This window comes from Kogia breviceps, chromosome 7 (genome assembly GCF_026419965.1).
Source record: "Kogia breviceps isolate mKogBre1 chromosome 7, mKogBre1 haplotype 1, whole genome shotgun sequence".
NCBI classification, from domain to species: domain Eukaryota; kingdom Metazoa; phylum Chordata; class Mammalia; order Artiodactyla; family Physeteridae; genus Kogia; species Kogia breviceps.
Window position 1 is genome coordinate 70,406,862 of NC_081316.1, and position 21,557 is coordinate 70,428,418.

Here is a 21,557-nt window from a genome sequence, read left to right on the forward strand (position 1 = left end):
AAAAGGGTGAGAAACTCAGAGACAATTCACAGGTAAAAAGGTTTAACACACTGGTCACAAATTAGAAACAGAGGTGCCAGGAGAAATAAAGATAGACTATTTGCCCGAGTATGAGTAACATGAAGTCTTATAAAATAGTTTAATTCTTTAAATTCCCAATATATGCTATACCTCCTTGCCAAGCAGTTCACATACAGTTCTATGATTCTTCAAAGCATCTTGAATTGTCTGGATTTGCATAGAAACTGCCGACAGTACAGATTCTTCTAGTCTATTGAATTCATCAAAACAACCCCAGGCCCCACACTTCACCAAACCAACAAATATTCGTCCCATTGACTTCACATCGATTCCCTTAAAAATAACAATAAAAATTATATTCAATAAAAATAATTAAAATCTCTAATAATAATTTAATACTTTATGTCATTTAGTGAGAAGGTAATCATTTCACCCATCTATGCCTCTAGTTCTTTTTTAAGCAGAGATTAAATAGCTACACTTTCAAAACCTAGGATGGTTTCAAGGAGTAAACAAAATAATTCATATGAAAGTGTTCTGAAAAGTACACAGAAGTAAACAAATATAAGATTTTGTTTCAGGGGATTCCCTGGTGGCGCAGTGGTTGAGAGTCCGCCTGCCAATGCAGGGGACATGGGTTCATGCCCCGGTCTGGAAAGATCCCACATGCCGCGGAGCGGCTGGGCTCGTGGGCCATGGCCTCTGAGCCTGCGCGTCCGGAGCCTGTGCTCCGCAACGGGAGAGAAAGATTTTGTTTCAGTTATTCTTTAAGTCAAAATACACATAATGTTTTGAAGATGGTAACTTAATAAGAATTTAAGATTTTTCCTCTACTCTAGCATAAAGCTTCATTCTGTATTTAAAATTATTTCTATGTAATAGTTCTCTTTAGAAAAGTTTTTGGACTATACTATGTACAACCTCTCTCCATTTTACTTCTCAAATAAAATCCACTTTCAAGTGATTTAAAAGAAGAGTGATTTTAAAATAGAGCATTTCATATATAAGTATGTGAAAACTATTCCAAACATGTAAGACACTATTATATCATTTGATAATTATTTATTCTACCTCATCACAATTAAAAACTAAAACTTGTCTTCCAAGAAGTCCACCTAAAGCCTTTACTGATTCAGTTTTTCCAGTTCCAGCTGGTCCATAAGGATTTCCTCCAAGTCCCATCTTCATGGCTTGAGTGAGAGTTAAGTAGCATTTGTCTGTCAGTGGAGTGTAAACCAGCTTGGGAGCATTACCCTACACAAGGGAAATATAAAATTCAAATATTCATATTCTATTCAATATGTACAAATATTATATAGTGTAGTTAAATAGCAATTCTAGTTAAAAAGTTAAAAAGGCAACAAATAGTTTAAAGTTGTTAGCATAGAAAAAATATACAAAACTTATTTTAGTAATTCAAGAAACGTTCTAAAGCACAAACTGGAATTAAATTTAGTTATTTCTCAAGCATGTATTTTATTCTATCCTCAACTGACATACTGTTAGGATTTCCAAATAGTCTCTCAAGTTCTTGATAACGTCACAAAGATATACCTCTAAGGCAGACAAATCCAGAAACTGTATACAATTATACACTTTCCAATACAATTCAATATAATTATGTACAATAACCATCCTGTTTGTACTTTCAAATTCCTGTAAAGTACTTCCTGGAATCTTACAATCTTCAAAAATCAGAACTACTTTGGAAACCTCAAAGTATAATTAATTTGAAAAATTCCTTATGAAATTAATGATCTTAACCTATCAAATAATTCTCAAAATTTCTACTAAACTTTAGTGGAAATAGAGTCCAATTCAAGCTGCATTTTATAGAGTTTTTCTTTAATTTAGGTGGAAGATTTGGGTCTCAAAATACATTTCCTTTTTGAAAAAGCCAGCTGGCAACTCTCCTGACACATGCTTATTAACATAAACGTCAAATATATCCTTATGGTTGATTTACTATGATGGAAAAAGGCAGAGTATTCAGATGGATTTTTTGAGAACAGGTTACATGAGCTACGTTATTTGCTTGAAAATTATTTTACCTTACAAACTGAGTATATTTAACAAACATACTTTGACATATTAACAATTGCACTAATTTTGGCCTTGTAAAAGGAGGCACAAACCAAATTGTTTCCATTGAGGTTGCCTAATATTCAATTCTCTTTAGATTAAAGCTATATTTCAATCTGTATAAATAAATGCTGCTCTAAGAAAAGGTACATTTAGAGAATTCAGCACAACACTGCCATTATTTTAACTTTTCTGTATATAGAATTTTTTCTAATATAACATCCTTTTAATTATGATGAAATAGAAGAAAATAACCCAAAAAATATTCTTAAAAGTTACAGCTAAGATAAAAATAACTCTTTCATCCAATAGCAAATTTCCTTTAAAGTAAATAATTTCTAACTGGAAAAATTAAACATTTCTGCCACAAGTCATACCTGGTACTCATAAGTATACTGAAGTTCAGAATCCACCATTTGAACATAACATGTGTGATCATTTTTCATATAGAATCTAACTTGTTTTTTCCAGGCCCAGTCTTCAATTGTATGAACTTGAACTTGGTTTAACTGCTTCACCACATCAATATTATGAATAATATCAAGAATAAGTGCTTTAAGTTTAAGCTCCAGAATGCCAGATTCTGTATACAATTAAAATAATTGGGGATAATGTTAGCCTGTGATTTATGTACTTTATGATTTTATATATATACACACACACATATGATTTCTCAATAAATGGTAACTCCATGATACAGTTGAATAGTACAGTAATATATATCATGCAAGTCAAAAGAATGTCAAATCCACCAATAAGAATTGTGTGTGTGAAAACTAAGATATCAAAATTCAATGAAACCAGGGTTCTGGTTTCTTATGCAAGGGAGTAAGCACACTCAGCCTGTCTCTCCCTCTGAATGCAGGTATAAAACACGGACAACATACATTGAACTGCTATTTAGGACTCTGAAAAAGTAAAGAGTATCAGACAAATTGGGGGAGGGCAGAATTAGAAGCGCCACCAAACCAGTGGTAAATTTACCTTTTTTCTTTTTCTTTTTCCTCTCTTATATCCATGGGCCTGGATTCAATGCTGCCAGAAACCCATACTGGTGTAGACAGAGAGAGGTCCAGGAGAAGGCTTTTAACTCAGATTTGAAAAGCAGAAAAGGAGCCTCAGCACTGGCAGCTGAGACCCAGAAATGCCTAAAACTCTGAAGGAAGGGAACTGTCTTCTGAAATCAGAGGAGCTATGATTCCAAGACAGTGGGACTAACTCAAATTGCTCTTTTTCTCTCTTTTCTCCCATCAACTGGTCCAAGACATGGGCACAGTCACTAAAAAGTGTGAAGGACAGTACAGTACATGAAACTCCAGCTTTCTGGCCAGAGGACCAAAAGAGGAGCCCAAGGGAATCACAAAATCACTTCTAAGACCATGGAGGGGGAGAAGATTGGGAAAACGACCCTATAAACTTTATGAACTCTTGAGCTCAGCCTGAGCTGTGCAGACCTCATCCTAAACATTAAACCAAAGACTTTGATAACTGGCCACTAGGTGGCACACATGTGGGGACGATCTCAAGAGTATAGCAAAGACAGAACAGACATTGGAAACACAACCCACAGAAAGCTGGCTGAAACTTGTGGCCTGAACCCAACAAGATCACTTGCTAACAGAAAAATATCAACATTATCCAGCAAATTTAAATAAGACTCAGACTCTTATAACACAATATTCAAAATGTCCAGGATACAATCCAAAATCATTCAACATGAAAAGAACCAAAAAAAATCAACTCACATCAGAAAAGACAATAATAAAGGTGAAATGAAGACATTTTCAAGAGAAGGAAATCTATAAGATTCATAGTCAGCAAACGGGCTCTAAAAGAAACACTAAAGAAAATTCTTCAAAGAAAGAAAATGACAGCAGAAGGAAACTTGGAGCATCAGGATGAAGGATGGGCAACAGAAATGGTAAGCATCTAGATAAATATAATAGACTATTCTCAGGTCCTTTAAAATACATTTGACAGTTAAAGAAAAAAATTATAATCTCATGGAGTTTTCAATGTATATAGATATCCATATACATTGAAAACAACATAAAAAGAGGAGGATAAAGAAACCCATATGGTGGTAAGGTTTCTACATTCCACTTAAAATAGTAAATTATCGATTCTAAGTACAATATAAAAGTATGTATATTGTAATTCCTAAAGTAACCTCCAAAATAGACACATAGATGGTTGATTGACAGACAAATGCACAATAGATAAATTAAGATAGAATACTAAGAAAATGTTCAAATAACCCAAAAGTAGGCAGGAAATTGAATATTTTCCCATACCAGTATTCCCTGGATCCACAGAACTTGTATCAATGTTAGTATAGTGCTCTAACTTATTCACCAGTTGTGTTTCAATCTGATGAAGACTATGATCTTTGATGGCATTTTCTACATCTTCAGTGAATTTAATCTGCTCTGCCAAGCATAGTATCTAATGAATGAAGAGAAAAATTATTTTTAAAAGCTGAATTTACTTAGAAATATTTTATAAGTTTAAGGAAAGATACCTTTTTCCAAATTTCCAATTACATATTGGATCTCTCTACCTGAATGTCTTACTGGCACCTCAAATATTAATAGAGTAATACATTTGTAGAAAAAGCATGTGTGATGCAGCCCAAGCTTACTTCTCAAGAGCTCATCTTTTACTTTTCTCCTATAGGCCTATTTTTGGGTCTTAGAGCCCACCAAGCTTATTATAACCTAAGTGCTTTGTACTTTCTTCCCATGACTCTCCTCATAAATGGCTTCTTTTTAACCAGTAAGATGAAAAGATATCAGAGTATGATGCATTCTTTTTTTTTTTTTTCGGTACGTGGGCCTCTCACTGTTGTGGACTCTCCCGTTGCGGAGCACAGGCTCTGGACGCGCAGGCTCAGCAGCCATGGCTCATGGGCCTAGCTGCTCTGCCGCATGTGGGATCTTCCCAGACCAGGGCACGAACCTGTGTCCCCTGTATCAGCAGGCGGACTCTCAACTACTGCGCCACCAGGGAAGCCCTGATGCATTCTACTTAATAAAAAGAGTAATCTTCTAGCATTCCAAAATAATCCCTCAGTATACTACTGAAGTCTACAATTTCAAAACACCAACTTTATCCTAAATTAAAATCTGTCTTAATCTTTCAATCTAATAACCATAAACAGAAATTAAATACAGATCAACTTCACGTTTACATAAAACATGAAATATTAATGCTGTTTGAGAGAATTTCTATAATATTATCAATATAGCAAGGTTACTGATAAAGCAAATGATACATTTAAACACCAGATTTTGTAAACTTGTATTAAAATATTTTGATACAGTTCTGAGATGAACAAGGAAAACCAATATCCTCCTTTAAACTAAAGACATGATCGATCATCGTATAAAAACACTAAACCTACTGACCAATTAACTACTGAACAGATTTTTTTCTTATATATACCTTTTAGCATCCAGAAAATATCATCAAATGCCTCTATTTATCAGATTAATTCATTATCTATATATAATTTTAATACTTAATATAGCAGGCTAAGCTGCTGTTTGCTCTTAGAACATTATACAAATACCACATTAACTTCTTTAACAAAAGAGAAAGCCAATTAGTAACTTTCCAGGGCAAAGTCACCTCTCATACTTTGCAGTACAAAACTCACCAGCTTCTTTAATCAAGTATATGGTGAAGCATTTAAACAGATCCAAATCTGCTTTGTGAGAAAAGACTTTGCTTTTTAATTTTCACATGAAAATCTTCACTTGCCACCTTGAAACTAATACTCATATATATGAATTTCCACTCAGGCAATAGTACTGAATTTCTGTATTATAAATAAATTTTAATAATAATGCACATCAATATCTCAATTTTTAACAGTCTGCTATACGATTTCTATGAGCAGCTAACAGAAATGATACTCAAGATACAGGCTTAACTAATTCTCATATCACATTACCATTAAGATACCTGGACAAACACTAACATTGTCTAAAATGTAATGGTCGCTAAGGGTGCTCTGCAAACATTATATAATTTAACCTTCAAAATGAGTTGCCGTGGAGGTATTATTATACCCTCTTAACTAAGTGTCAAAAAGAATCACTCAAAGTATAACTGGCAAATGTAGGATTTGAACTGAGGTCTGTCAGATTTTTTCTACTTTATCATGCTGCCTCCTTCCCAGACTCTTAACTAAGTGCCAAAAAGAATCACTCAAAGTATAACTGGCAAAGGTAGGATTTGAACTGAGGTTGGTCAGATTTTTTCTACTTTATCATGCTGCCTCCTTCCCAGACCAGAAAGTGCTTTCTCTACATTATTTCAGGTCCTTACAAAGATGTCTTTAGAGAACTGAATTAATAGTACACAGTAACCTGTACCAGACATTCGTGTAACCAGTTATACTATTCAATCCCCTTACATAAATGCTCTTGAGATAAATTTTTCTTAACATTAACTGCTAATAAACTAGAATTCTTTGTTTTGATAGATTATGAACTGTATATATGTTTAGTAGTTCATATTTTTACTTGACTGCTCAGAGCCCAGAACTCAGTTTCTGGCTCAAATCCAACACATTCTTTAGCCTGTAGCTCCCAGTATATCTCCTGATATAACTGTCATTTCCTCAATCTAATTATTATGCAATTCTTTCTTTTGTATATTTTTTAATATTGTGTCTTTTACGCTAAGTCAATTTAAATCCTACCTGGAAGTTGACAGAGTACTAGGAAACATTTCCAGAGATAATAAAGCATTTTAACTCTGACTTTACAATGGCATTATTATTCAACAATGACTACTTTTATTTTTCTCTAAGAACTTAACAAGATTTTTTAAACATATTTTAGTTTGACTTAAACAGCTAAAAGAAACAAAAAGATATGAGTGATAAAATGGCTAAGAATCCAAAATGCTCCAAGTTTCCTATTTAACTTCTCATGCTTTAAAAGAACCAATATAGGGCTTCCCTGGTGGCACAGTGGTTGAGAATCCGCCTGCTGATGCATGGGACACGGGTTCGTGCCCTGGTCTGGGAAGATCCCACATGCCGCGGAGCAACTAAGCCCGTGAGCCATGGCCGCTGAGCCTGCGCATCCAGAGCCTGTGCTCTGCAACGGGAGAGGCCACAGCAGTGAGAGGCCCGCATACCACACACACACAAAAAAAGAACCAACATAAAACCCTGTTCCAATAGTTACTAAATGTTTTAATCTGAAAAGCAAAAAAATAGTTAGGTAGATTTTCCTGTGAGAAATCATAGAACATCTCAACACCTGCCTTTCATAGTCCCTAAGAACTAAAGTTCCTGATATCCTACCTCCGTAGTGTTAGTCTCAACCAGCAATAAAACTAATCCTGAACACGGCAGGATATTTAACCCAAGTCCTAGTGCTACACTTTAATAAGGCCCAGAACAAGTTTTGTAAGACACATATCTAGCATCCAATGATTCAGAAATGAGTTCCTATGAACACTGACCTGCAGCAATCTCTATTAACAACCATGAAACCTAGCACTCTTCTTCCCTGCCAAAGTTCTGGTTCAGTACTGTGACTATGTTTCAGCCCTACACTAACACTTCTGAACTCCCATCAGCTCCAACCTCCTAGATGAGTCCATGGGAAGGGTGGGAGACAATGTTATAGATCCTGTGCCTCTCCATCAATGATGGACTAATCATCTGGAACCAGGAAACTAATACATGACTACTTCTGCCTCCAGTTCCACTCCCCAGTGGCCTGGGTAGCTTAGATCTCAGCAGGCCTTCTGCTTGAAAGCATCTGAATTATGGCAAACTAACGGAGCTAGAAGATAATTTCACTATCGTGCTGCTCCTCCCTCACATTTAACAGCTGAGGGACTGAGACTCAGAAATTAAGCAATTAGTCAATGTTAACTGTTACATAAAGAGAAAACAAAGATCCCAGTTGTCTAAACCTCCTGATCTCTAGGTCAGGGATCTTCCAATGACACCACGCCTATCTGTACTCTAGACATAAGCCCCCTTACCTGTGAAGGGAAAAAGGATGGGTCAATTGCACCTTGAGAACTTCGTCCAGCAGTAACACATTCCGTCAACAACTCCTTCAAAGTTTGCTTCATTTCCAAGGCTAAATCATTTAACCAAGTCTGAAAATAAAATTAGAAAATATATTATTTACTACACAAGTCATAAAACAAAAACACAAGCTAATGACTCTATTCTTTTATTTCAAGAGGAAGGTTATAATTTCTTATTGACTCTCACACTCCCAAAATGTGTTGTATGGTATATAATTTTTTATTAATAAATGATTTAAATGAAGCCTCTTGGGATAATGTTAAGTGTGAAAACTCAAAAATGTGTAGCTAGTTATCACTATCACCATCACCATCTATACAACCAAAATAACATGAACATTTAAAAACTAACCCATTCATCTCATCATTATGATAAATCAAACTAGATAGCTGGGCCAATAAATTAGAGTCACAATGACTAGCTAAGTCCTCTGGCTCACACTATCCTGATGATCTTATATTCAGAAAGCTGTAACCATAGGAAGGGACTGCTTCATTAAGGTGAACCATATTATTTAAGGAGTTAAGATCCCTCTTCAAACAAAACTAATCTGTTTCAAAGTCAAAACAATACATTTTTCACTCATTTGATTATAGATAAAATAATAAAAATTTAAACTAAAGTTAAAATAATAATGGTGATTGATAAAAATAGCATGAATATTTAAGAATCACTACTTAACTTTTTTTTTTTTTTTTTTAGCGGTACGCAGGCCTCTCACTGTTGTGGCCTCTCCCATTGCAGAGCACAGGCTCTGGACGTGCAGGCTCAGCGGCCATGGCTCATGGGCCCAGCTGCTCTGTGGCATGTGGGATCTGCCCGGACCGGGGCATGAACCCGTGTCCCCTGCATTGGCAGGCAGACTCTCAACCACTGCGCCACCAGGGAAGCCCACTACTTAACTTTTAAAAACTATCATTTGCAATAAAATATAAGAGCAAAAACTACAATCTTAAATAGCTTTTCATTATTACCTATTTTTAAGTTCTAGCTTTTTACTGTTTATCTTTAGAGCACTTTCCAGTATTAAAAATAGCACAAACTTTTGCCCAGTTCAAAAGCCACTAAAGCTAAAGAGTAAGAATCTCTCAGTGCAAGGCAGCAGACACCTACTCTGCTAATCATCACAAGAGCTCCAGGAGTGCTGCACTACCCCCAGCTGCTAAAAGCTCTCTCTCTCTGTTCACCAAGTCCTAATAAAATCACAAGAAAGGAAAACAACAAATCTCTTCAACAAATATGGGAGGTACTTAACAAACCTTCTATCCTTTCAACCACTTGATTTATATACTCAACATCCAATAAAATGTTGAGGCCTAACCAGGAATGGTCTTTTTACTAAACTGTACAGATACATGCATGATAAGGCATGGCCCTGACTTGCAGCTGAAAGATACCTTTAGAACTTAAAAGTTACAATTCAATGTGTTACATCCTATTGCTGTTGGCTTTAGCTGTATAACTATAATAGGCATTTGACAGTTCACTTCTAGTCCTGCAGAACCAATTAATCAATAGTTGTACTATAAATGCACTAGTTTCAAGTTTACTTGTTCACTTAAATCATCTCATACAACTCAGATTTTAAAGGAAAAAAAAAAAGAACAAAGACTTATTGAGTAGTTATGTTCCAAACACTATAGTGTACCTAAAGCCAATTATCTCATTTAATTTTCAACAGAAAGTCTTTGCTAGTAGGACTCCCATTTTACAGGTAAGAAAACTGAGACTCTAAGTTATATAGCTAATAAGGTGTGGAGCTACAATTAATATCCAAGTCTTCTTGACTCCAAAGCAAAAATTGTTTTCAAAATTACATGCTGCCTTCCAAAGACTAAAAATACATATTCTCTTTAATATCAAATCATTCTGAACCTAACAAAACAAATTATTTTTTAAGATATAAGTTTCCAGGGGCTTCCCTGGTGGCGCAGTGGTTGAGTCTGCCTGCCGATGCAGGGAACACGGGTTCGTGCACTGGTCTGGGAAGATCCCACATGCCGCGGAGCAGCTGGGACCATGAGCCATGGCCGCTGAGTCTGCACATCCAGAGGCCCGCGTACCGCAAAAAACAAAAAACAAACAAACAAAAAAAAGATAAAAGTTTCCAAAAGGCCTAAATTAACCAACTTACTCTACAAATTGACTGAATTAATTTTGATACAAAGTTCATATCATTAATTCTGTATACTTTCACACTTGAAAAAGAATTACTTACCTCTACATTATTTGACAGAAGAACTTTGTTTTTAAAAGGTACAACTTCTCCCTCTAAAGATTTCATTGCAGTTATATGTTTTGATTCCTCATCAAAGCACACACTGTTAATGCCTACATTACAAAAGTAACAATTTATATGCAAAAGCTTTATTAAAGACATAATTATTAGACAGTATATATGATTACCACATAATACATAAAGTATACTTCATAATATAGAATACATTAGAATTATATTAGTTCAGTTATATAATGAAATAGAACAGCTTTTCATAACCCCAAACCGGAAACAACCGAATGCCCATCAGGTGAATAGAGAAACTGTGGTATATTTGAACAACTAACTATTTTAAGCAATAAAAAGGAATAAAATATAGTTTTAGGTATCTTGAAACCATTATGATGAGTGAAAAAAAACAGGCACAAATGAGTGCATAAGAATACGTACCAATGATCCCACTTACATTATATATCTGAGACAAAAAGATAATAGGAAAGGGGGAGAGCAAATAAGACTTCCCTTCCCCAAATTCTGCACTCACTTTATAGTATTAAAAAAACACATTACCTAATTTTGATCTTTAGAAAAACCCTATAAGTTATTATTTACAATTTAAAGAAAGACACTAGATTTCAGAGAGGTAAATTAATAACTAATAAATAGTAGAGGTAGAGCTTGAAAGCAAGCTTTCTGATTCCAAGAGCTCTTTCTACTATCTTCCACAGGCAAAATCACAGTTACAGATGTAAACACTCTAAAGCTTCAGATATACAGTGGTTAATAAATACTTCCGAAAAGCACCAGAGAGTAAATATGTTAAGTTTCTACAGGTCATAAGGTCTCAGTGTCAATTACTCAACTCTGCTTGTAGCACAAAAGCAGCTATAGACAATAATGGACATGGCTGTATTCCTTCCAACAAAACCTTATTTAAAAAGAAAAAAACAGAGAGCTAGTCATATTTGGCCTGTGCGCCTAAGGTTTGCTAATCCCTGACTGCAAGTGAAGATGATGAAAATTTTTTACTTCTTAAAGTTAATTTGAAAAATACAGCTCTTTTCCAACAAATAATATTTCAAGAAAATAATAATCACCGTGTTTGTAGCAAACCAATTCCGAATGCAATTACCCAACTAAAATGATTCAACAACATCGAAGCATATGGCACTATTACTCTACATTTTTTACCAGGTAACCTCACCTCTTCCCATAGCCTAATTATCATCTATGCACAGATTGACTCCCAATTTTACATCTCCATCCCACATATCTCTGCTAACAATAATTGCCTACTGAGTATCTCCACTGGGACATCACTCAAGAGACCTTAAACTCAATAATGAATGGACATGTTCTCCTTTACTTCAGACCTCTGCACATCCTATTCCCTCTGCCTCCCCATTTTTCCTCTAGCTAATACCTATATATTCTTCAGATCTCATCTGAGATGTCATCTTTACATACCCAAAACTGAGCTAAATGTCTTTACAGATGCAGCTATAACACCACATACTTATGTCGACCATAGAAATTGTCGTATATTATATTTGTCAACTTACTAGCTTGCCTCATCCACTAAACTAGAGTTCTGAGTGTATGACCTGTATTTTATTCAACAGTCTACCTAAGAGCCTAACATAATGCCTGGCAGATAACTGAAACTCAATAAGTATCTGTTGAATAAATGTTCAATCTTACCAGCAAACAGTTTCTTAAGGTGAGACTGAATCACTGATGGGTTAGTAGACTGGCCCAGTATTTCTAATAAGTCATCATCGCCAATAAAGTAAAATCTTGGGAATGCTGAGCGTTTTTCCTACAAAAAACCCCACAAAACAAAAAGAATAATCTCTTTTCAAATAATTAAGATATTAAAGTACTTTATAATTTATTATACAAGATTTTTTTTAAAAAAGCATGCCTCCAAGAATTCATTTAATGATTTCTGACATCTTTGAAGCTGATCAAGTATCGTTAGTAGAGAATTTCTGATTCCTGCATGAGTAGTTAACGTTGTGACTCTATTATCTTTCTTGATGTCAGTCATTATTGATCTGCAAAAGAAAAAAGTTATTTTCACAGTTTTTGGCTGAAACAGGGATATGGAGACTTTTTTTTTGCTTGCTTAAAACAAACGAGTAACATCAGTATAACAGCAATACATTATTATACTTCTAATAAATAATCCTCAAAGTTAATAATACCCCATTACCATTTTTAACCTCCATTATTGCACATTCTTTTATTTCATTCACTCACTAAACAAATATTAAGCCTTACCTCATAGAGATAATGGCACCCAGTGACAGAGAAAGATATTAAATAATTTCTCCAAATATTCAAATAAAATTATGATAAATGCTAAGAAAGAAAAGTACAAAGGACTGTTTTGTACTAAGAAAGAATTAGTACAAAGGCTAATGCAGAAATCCCTAACCTATGACTTATTTCAGGAAGTAATTTAAGCTGAGATTTGAATGATAATGAAAAAGAAAAAGACAATGAGTAGGAGGGAAACAGCTTCTGGCAAAGACCCTGAAAAAGAGCGTGGTATGTTAGAGAAACTAAAGGCTAGAGTCACTAAAGCAAAAAAAAAAAAAGAGAGAGAGAGCAGCACAAGAAAAGGCTAGAAAAATGGACAAGGAGCAGATGCTTAGATCTGCTTTATCCTCAGAGCAATAGAAAGAAAGTCATTTTAAAGTTTTACTTAATGGAATAAAGTAATGTGGACTTCATTTTTAAAGATTACTCTGGCTGTTGTGTGAAAAACTTACTGGAGAAGACAAATAAAAATAAGTCAAAAGATTAGCCAGTAGTACAAGTGAGTGACAACAAAAATACTTCAGAATAAAATCAAAGAAGTAGAGATATAAAAGATATAATAAAATCGATTAGTAGGTTAGAATCAACAAAATTTGGTAACAAATGGATTTAGAAATGGAGGAAGAGGTCAAAGATATCCATTATGCTTCTGCCTTGAGCAGTTAGGTGGTATCATTTATCGGGAAAGAAACCAGAGAGAGAAAAGAAAAGGGACTGTAGGAAGGGGACTGGGGGTAAATTCATGAATTTAGTTTTAACATGTTGAGGATACTTATACATTTGGAGCTCAGAAAAGAAATATGAGCTCAATAAATAAGTTGAGGAGACCTCAGCAAATAGATGAGAATTGATTCTGAGAGTGGTTAAGATCATTAAGGAGAGACTATAGAGTGAGAAAAACTAAAGCTGAAAGGTGAATGTCTACATCTAAATGTTTAGAGAGGGCTGAGGACTAGAAATCTGGAGTGGAACCAGAGAAACAGGCAGAAAACCAAAACGGACAGATCACAGAAGCCAAAAGAACAGAACTTTCTAAGAAAGAAGAAATTTTCAACTCTATTAGATACTAGTCAGAGATAAAGTAAAATGAGAAATAAAAAATGCCCATCAGATTTACAATGGGAAAGTAATTGGTAACTTTAAGAAATACTAGATATATATTAGTAATATTATTATTACTATTACACTATAGAAATATTATTAATATAGGTAGAGTGGTAAAGACAGAAACCAGATCAAAATGATTCAAGAAGTAAATGACTGAATGAGAGAAACTATTTTCTCAGAAGGATCCAGTAGAAAACAAGTTGAAGACACAGATGACGCTAATAATGGAAAAGTAATTAGCTTGTATTAAGTACCTCACCATATGAATAAAAACCATCATATGTGTATTTGTCTTATGTAGTTGTACTGACCTAAAATCTTCATCAACTCTGTTGAAGCGCATCTGTTCTTTTGGCAATGCTCCACGGCCAAAAATGGGTTCCAAATATACCCACTTTCTCTGAATATGGTTTAAATTCTGTAGGTACTCATCTAACTCTGCAAGTTTTCTTTCCCAAATTGATACTTTATCTTCAAATCCTTTATAATAAGGAGAATCCTTTAAGGACTGAAGAAGGCACCTATTATCTCCAACTTGATTTACTATATCCTTCCAGTCTTTAATCAGCTTGATAGTTCGACTTTGGCTGTCTTCATAATCAACCAATGTAAATACTGCTCCAACTCCCCAAAGATCAAGTTCTCGTAAAGCTTCTCTGATTGTAACTTCACCTTGTGCCCGACTATTTAAATCCTATTTAACACAAAATATCCATATTTATTATTTCAACATTATCATATAAATAAGTTATATCTATTTTATAAGATATATTTTTATTTGGCTTTTCACCATAAAGAAAAAAAAATTTAAGTGGATATATTTTAATCAATCCAAGAGAATTACTGGCAAATGTATTAAGGGATATCAGATATCTAGTTCACATGGTCAAATATATACAGAGTTCAGATTTATGCTTTTTACTTCTAAAAAAAAAAAAAAAACAAAATTCAAGCATCCATTGCAAACCACAAAAATATTTAAAATTTTTCAAAACTCAGCCATTTTATTGTAATTTAACTGTAAGTTCCAATACATCTAAAATGATTAGCAACCATCTAGAATTACCTCCTACAGCAGTCATGCTTTATAACTTTATGATTATCTACATATGCTCCAAGATTATCAGCAAAGATGAAAGTATACATATTAGATAATATATTAGAAAATAAAACAATTTGACATCAAAAGTCCTTTTTTTTTTACATTGAATGGGCAGAACACAAAATAGAAAGTCTGCTACTTATGATACAATTGTGCAAGTTTTACTTTCACCTGAGACCTCTGCTAAAACTAATTAGGAAATTGGTTCCTTGTTTAGTTCTCTATATTTTTGTATCCCTTAGAATCTATTTATAATATACCCTGTGATTTTAAATGTATTTTATAAAATGCTCTCTACTTGTTTGCTTTTTGATTAAAGCTGACTTCCTTCTTAAAGTAAGACATATTTTATTTCAGATTTTTCTCTCTCTCAAAGAAGGGGTTTATATTGTTTCTATAACCCCATCAATAGATTCAGATGTATTACTAATGAAAGAATAATGCAAAAATGGAACACTGTCACTATTTTAAGTGAAGATAGAAATTTAACTTGCCGTTTTATTTAAATAAAATATAAAGCAAAAATGTATGTCAACAAAGGTCAGATCTATGAGATATTTATAAAAGTGATTCTTACTTTAAGGTCTGAAGCTTTGGCAACAATTGTAGCAGCTACTCTAAGCAGATCACCAAACAGTAATTTATCTAGACTAGTCCCCCTAGGAAGGTCAAGAAGACGAAAAAGGTCAAGCCAGTGATCTGGAGAAAGATGCTCCCCTCTCACATATTTCAAGATAGGGACTGCGATCTGTTAAAAAAAAAAAAAAAAAGACATACGTATGTATATATATAAGCAAAATGTAAATTATTATTTAATTTTATTACAATTATCTATAAGATTTTTAATTACTGTATTATCTTATTTAACGATCCTAAAATCAAATTCTTAAAAAGGATTGTATAAAACTTTTTATTAAACATTTCTGTGGATACATGCAAATTTCCCTTGGTACCTTGATATATTTTAAAACATGACCTAAAATATTTCTATTTTTATAAATTTAGGAAATTTAGGAAATGACCTATATCCTAAATATGCTAAATGACCCATATCCTAATTGCTAAGTTATAAATACTCCAATATATAACTTTAACCATAAATTTCTTAGTTATAACTTCAAACTGAAGCAGAAATATCAGTAACTTCTATGGTTTACTCTATACTTTCTATTTTTTTCATGTAATGGAATCATTAAAAATATATAAACTAAAATTACAGTTCAGTCACTACACAATAAAAAGATACATGAAAGCTCCAAACACGATTTTTAAATAGTAAGATAAGTAAAACTATCTTACTTTATATTTGTCAACCTCTGATTGTAATTTCACCGTCATTACTGAATGTTCTTCAACCTTTCTTAATCTGTCATGCCAATTCATCAAAAATTCCTCAAACAGATATGTCTTAGTCCTGTAAAATACCAGAAACATACCTTAAAATTTACATCCCCAAAAATACCACAAAACTATCAGAATCTAAATACTGTTTATGAAGCAAACCTAAAAGTAATCCAATCTTCATTGGCCATTTCTTGAAATCCTTGCTGAAACTCTTCATAAAGGGCCCAAATCTGTGCACAGCTCTCAATGTCCTTAGAGATGCTATATGCCAAGGAGAAGTTGGGCTCTTCTAGGCCAAAATGATGGCAATCATCACTATAGAAACAAGTAGCAAATATCATTAATTTTTTAAAAAGAAAAACTGTTAAATATCAATAAGTTTAACTAATTAATATTTAACTGCACTCCCTGTGTATGTTTGTGTGCATGTATCTGACAGCAGAAGTAGACAGACAGTAGGAGGCTATGTCTACTTTACATAAGAATTTTACTTTAACTACTTAGGAACGAGCTCTTCCAAATTCATTAATATGAATTTTTTCCAAAGGAGTCAAAGTAAAATTGGTAATATATATCAATATATTTTATGTATATATGTCATATATATATATTCAGAATTGCACAAATTTATGGATTAATCTGAGAATACATTAAAGAATATCCATTAATATTCTTCTAGGTTGAAAGAATTAGCTTCTAGAAAGTAAGATATTCTTCATCTAATTAATGTAATGTCACTTAATAAACGTGGTACTAAAACCTCCACTCACCTACGAAGCCAATTAATTTATGGATGCATTTACCTAAGTGGACCAAACCTAAAACAATTATAAAACTTAATATCTTGTATTATTATAACATAAAACAACAAATATTCTTCTTTGAAGTTTCATCATTTTGCTAGGTTCATTTATTTTCCCAGAAGCTCTAAAAGTAATTGTCCATTAATTTTATATATTCCATTTTTAAATACAATGAGATCACATAAAGTAATATTCCAACTCCCTAATTTAACTTTTAAGTAAATTTAATTTTCTATTATTATTTTATTTGCTATTATAACTTCTATTATTTCTATTTCTAGGCCTAACCAGAAATCTGCTTTTCTCTTAAAATCCTAATATAATTCAACAACTCCTAAGAAAGCAGTATCATGAGCACTTAATACTGGTATTTTTTAAACTGCTGAAGTTTATAAGGAAAGACATTAAGATAATAAATATAAGAACATTACTAGCTTAATATATAAATACAAAACTCTTTTTTCCAAAATGTGCACTATCAGTTTTAAAGAATAAACATACACCAGCTGTTTTCTCATGACTTCAAAATCATCAAACTCAATTTTTTTCTCTTTTATTGACTTTGCACTTTTATCAAGAGTATTTTGCTGGCCATTTTCAATAACATCATCACCAGGCTTTAGTTGGTCCCAACGAGCTTTAAATTTTTCCAGTTCTTGATAATAGATCTGAAGACGTGATTTCACATTTCCTTTCATCACTTCAATCTATAAGCCAACAGAGTTTACATAATTTAATTCAAAGTAAAATCTTACTTTATATTCATTTTTATTTCCAACATTTCAATTTAAAGGTCAAAAAATATCAGTATCAGCTTTTCAAAGATTATTCTTTCTTACTGATTTCAAGTACAATAAAATAACTCAAAAATAAATTAGACAATAAATTTACAAAAACGAGAGACATACTGCAAACATCATCATTACAAAAATCATTCATGTGATTAACAGCATCCATCATAACTATCAACAAAATCAATGTGATAAAAAAAATTGGATCAATGACCTCCAGTTGTTCTACCTGGTTATACAGCTATTTAATAAAGGAGGGCATTTCCCAGTCTCCCATGCAGCTAACAGCCATAAGACTAATTTCTGGTCAATAGGATATGAATGTAATAGATGTGTACAACTGCCAGAATGTATCCTTAAAAGGTTTTTTTTTACCTACTGTGTAGGTAAATAAATTTATTCATAAGAAAGCCTGAAAATAATGTCACATACATTCCTGGTATGGTGGGAAACAAAGATAAACTATGTGACACGATCATCATTTACACAAAGTGTTTTACTGTATGGAAGTACTGAGGGAGGTCAATTTCATCAGCAATATATTGGGTTGACCAAAAAGTTCCTTCAGGTTTTTCCACAAGATGTCACAGAAAACCTGAGCTTATAAATTCTTACAAACCTGAGCTATAATGGAATAAAGATAAGCAAGAAATATTAAATGAGAAAAAAACTTTCCATTTTAACAAAATGACCAAAAGGTTCTTACCTGATCTTTAATCATAAGTTGGTAACTTTCCATCATCAACTCAAATTTATCCCACTTAGCTTTCAGATTACTAATTGTTTCTAAACCTCCACCTGCCACAGTCCGTAAAAGTCTGTTTTTATCTTCAGCTTCTTGAAATAAGGGCAAAATCTAAAGGTTAAAAAATGATGTGTGAAAAACAACATATTTTATCAAATTTATTAAGAATCCATTTATTTACAATTGTTTCATGATTTGCTTTTTAAATCAAGACTTTTGCTTTTACATAATTTGTTTTGTTTTGTTTTTGTTTTCTTTTGGTTATTTAGTAACATATTGTTTAGTCTCCATGTGTTTGTGTTTTTTATGTTTTTTTCCCTGTAATTCATTTCTAATCTCATAGCATTGTGGTCAGAAAAGATGCTTGATATGATTTCAATGTTCTTAAATTTACTGAGGCTTGAGTTGTGACCCAAGATGTGATCTATCTTGGAGAATGTTCTGTGCACACTTGAGAAGAAAGTGTAATTTGCTGTTTTAGGATGGACTGTCCTATAAATATCAATTAAATCTCTCTGGTCTATTGTGTCATTTAAAGTTTCTGTTTCCTTATTTATTTTCACTTTGGATGATCTGTCCATTGGTGTAAGTGAGGTGTTAAAGTATCCCACTATTCCTGTGTTACTGTCGATTTCCTCTTTTATAGGTGTTAGCAGTTGCCTTATGTATTGAAGTGTTCCTATGTTGGGTACATATATATTTATAATTGTTATATCTTCTTCTTGGATTGATCCCTTGATCATTATGTAGTGTCCTTCCTTGTCTCTTGTAACATTCTTTATTTTAAAGTCTATTTTATCTGATATGAGTATTGCTACTCCAGCTTTCTTTTGATTACCATTTGCATGGAATATCTTTTTCCATCCCTTCACTTTTAGTCTGTATGTGTCCCTAGGTCTGAAGTGGATCTCTTGTAGACAGCATATAGATGGCTCTTGTTTTTGTATCCATTCAGCAAGCCTGTGTCTTTTGGTTGGAGCATTTAATTCATTCACATTTAAGGTAATTATCAATATGTATGTTCCTATGACTATTTTCTTAATTGTTCTGGGTTTGTTTTTGTAGGTCCTTTTCTTCTCTCATGTTTCCCACTTAGAGAAGTTCCTTTAGCATTTGTTGTAGAGCTGGTTTGGTGGTGCTGAATTCTCTTAGCTTTTGCTTGTCTGTAAAGTTTTTGATTTCTCCATCAGATCTGAATGAGATCCTTGCCTGGTAGAGTAATCTTGGCTGTAGGTTCTTCCCTTTCATCACTTTAAGTATATCATGCCACTCCCTTCTGGCTTGTAGAGTTTCTGCTGAGAAAGCAGCTGTTAACCTTATGGGAGTTCCCTTGTATGTTATTTGTCTTTTTTACCTTGCAGCTTTCAATAATTTTTCTTTATCTTTAATTTTTGCCAGTTTGATTACTACGTGCCTTGGTGTGTTTCTCCTTGGGTTTATCCTGTATGGGACTCTGTGTGCTTCCTGGACTTGGGTGGCTATTTCCTTTCCCATGTTAGGGAAGTTTTTGACTATAATCTCTTCAAATATTTTCTCAGGTCCTTTCTCTCTCTCTTCTCCTTCCAGGACCCCTATAATGCAAATGTTGTTGCGTTTAATGTTGTCCCAGAGGTCTCTTAGGCTGTCTTCATTTCTTTTCATTCTTTCTTCTTTATTCTTCCACAGCAGTGAATTCCACCATATGGAATGGTCACCATAAGTGACCATTCCAGGTCACTTATCCGTCCTTCTGCCTCAGTTATTCTGCTATTGATTCCTTCTAGTGTATTTTTCATTTCTGTTATTGTGTTGTTCATCTCTGTTTGTTCTTTAATTCTTCTAGGTCTTTGTTAAATATTTCTTGCATCTTCTCGATCTTTGCCTCCATTGTTTTCCTGAGGTCCTGGATCATCTTCACTATCATTATTCTGAATTCTTTTTCTGGAAGGTTGCCTATCTCCCCTTCATTTAGTTGTTTTTCTGGGGTTTTATCTTGTTCCTTCATCTGGTACATAGCCCTCTGCTTTTTCAACTTGTCTGTCTTTCTGTGAATGTGGTTTTTCTTCCACAGGCTGCAGGATTGTAGTTCTTCTTGCTTCTGCTCTCTGCTCTCTGGTGGATGAGTCTACTAAGAGGCTTGTGCAAGTTTCCTGATGGGAGGGACTGTACATAATTTGTTAAATTCCTGGATATAAAGTTTCTAACATTTATTATTATATGCAAACTCAACTAAGACACTCAAACATCAAAAGTTAAAAAGGATAATAAAAGTGGTAATATGAAACTGAATTAAATCATGAATATAGGAAGACAATACTATAGCTGTTCAAAGTGAAGTTCTTATTATAAAAGTTCCATTCATAAGAAAATGCTAAAGAGGCTTTTAAAATTAGTGACTATCTAAAAGCATAGATTAACTAAGTTATCCTACTTAACAGAGAAGAATAAGTCGTGATAAAAAAGGTATTTAAGAAAGGGAAAACTGAAGAATCAGAACTAAGCTCCTGTATTCAGCTTCTACCTGAAATGCCCTGAGCTATGTATAATGAGCAGTCTGTTAAACAGACTAGGTGTAGGTCAATAAGTGCTAAACTACTCAAATTGCTTCTAGGCCTTTTAAAGCACCATAAAAGAATAGTGTCCTATAATTTATACCTGTACTTTTACTACTCAACAAAGCAATAAAATCCACTGAAAGATATTTAAAAATCACTGTGTATATACAACAGACAAAAAAAAAAAAATTAAAACATATCTCAATGACCAGCTTGCAATTTCTGGGCAGGATCAGTTTCACCTGAGAAACAGAAAAACAATGGACCAATAATCCATGTTGTACTAGGAAAATCAGTGAGAGAAAAAATAGAGCAGGATTCTAATTTCCTGTATGTGAACAGAACTTAGCCTGTAAAGACATTACAACAGTTTTCAAGTCTACCTGCATACATTCCTACTTCTACAAATCCACACACCAAC

At 33.5% G+C, this 21,557-nt stretch overlaps 1 protein-coding gene across 2 annotated transcripts in view; it reads right to left on the reverse strand.

Annotated features, from left to right (window-relative positions):
* Positions 1–21,557, reverse strand: part of DYNC2H1 (dynein cytoplasmic 2 heavy chain 1) — a 380,690-nt gene that overhangs the window by 315,152 nt on the left and 43,981 nt on the right. For both annotated transcript variants that reach the window (XM_059068297.2, XM_067038564.1), the window contains exons 21-34: positions 18,564–18,713; positions 17,568–17,773; positions 16,423–16,578; positions 16,219–16,333; positions 15,497–15,667; positions 14,129–14,511; positions 12,310–12,442; positions 12,087–12,204; positions 10,386–10,498; positions 8,116–8,235; positions 4,398–4,548; positions 2,481–2,686; positions 1,093–1,275; positions 172–354 (exon numbers count right to left, since the gene is read on the reverse strand). In XM_059068297.2, coding sequence (XP_058924280.1) covers positions 172–354; positions 1,093–1,275; positions 2,481–2,686; positions 4,398–4,548; positions 8,116–8,235; positions 10,386–10,498; positions 12,087–12,204; positions 12,310–12,442; positions 14,129–14,511; positions 15,497–15,667; positions 16,219–16,333; positions 16,423–16,578; positions 17,568–17,773; positions 18,564–18,713 — 2,388 coding nt within the window. The remainder of the gene's footprint in view (positions 1–171; positions 355–1,092; positions 1,276–2,480; positions 2,687–4,397; positions 4,549–8,115; positions 8,236–10,385; positions 10,499–12,086; positions 12,205–12,309; positions 12,443–14,128; positions 14,512–15,496; positions 15,668–16,218; positions 16,334–16,422; positions 16,579–17,567; positions 17,774–18,563; positions 18,714–21,557) is intronic.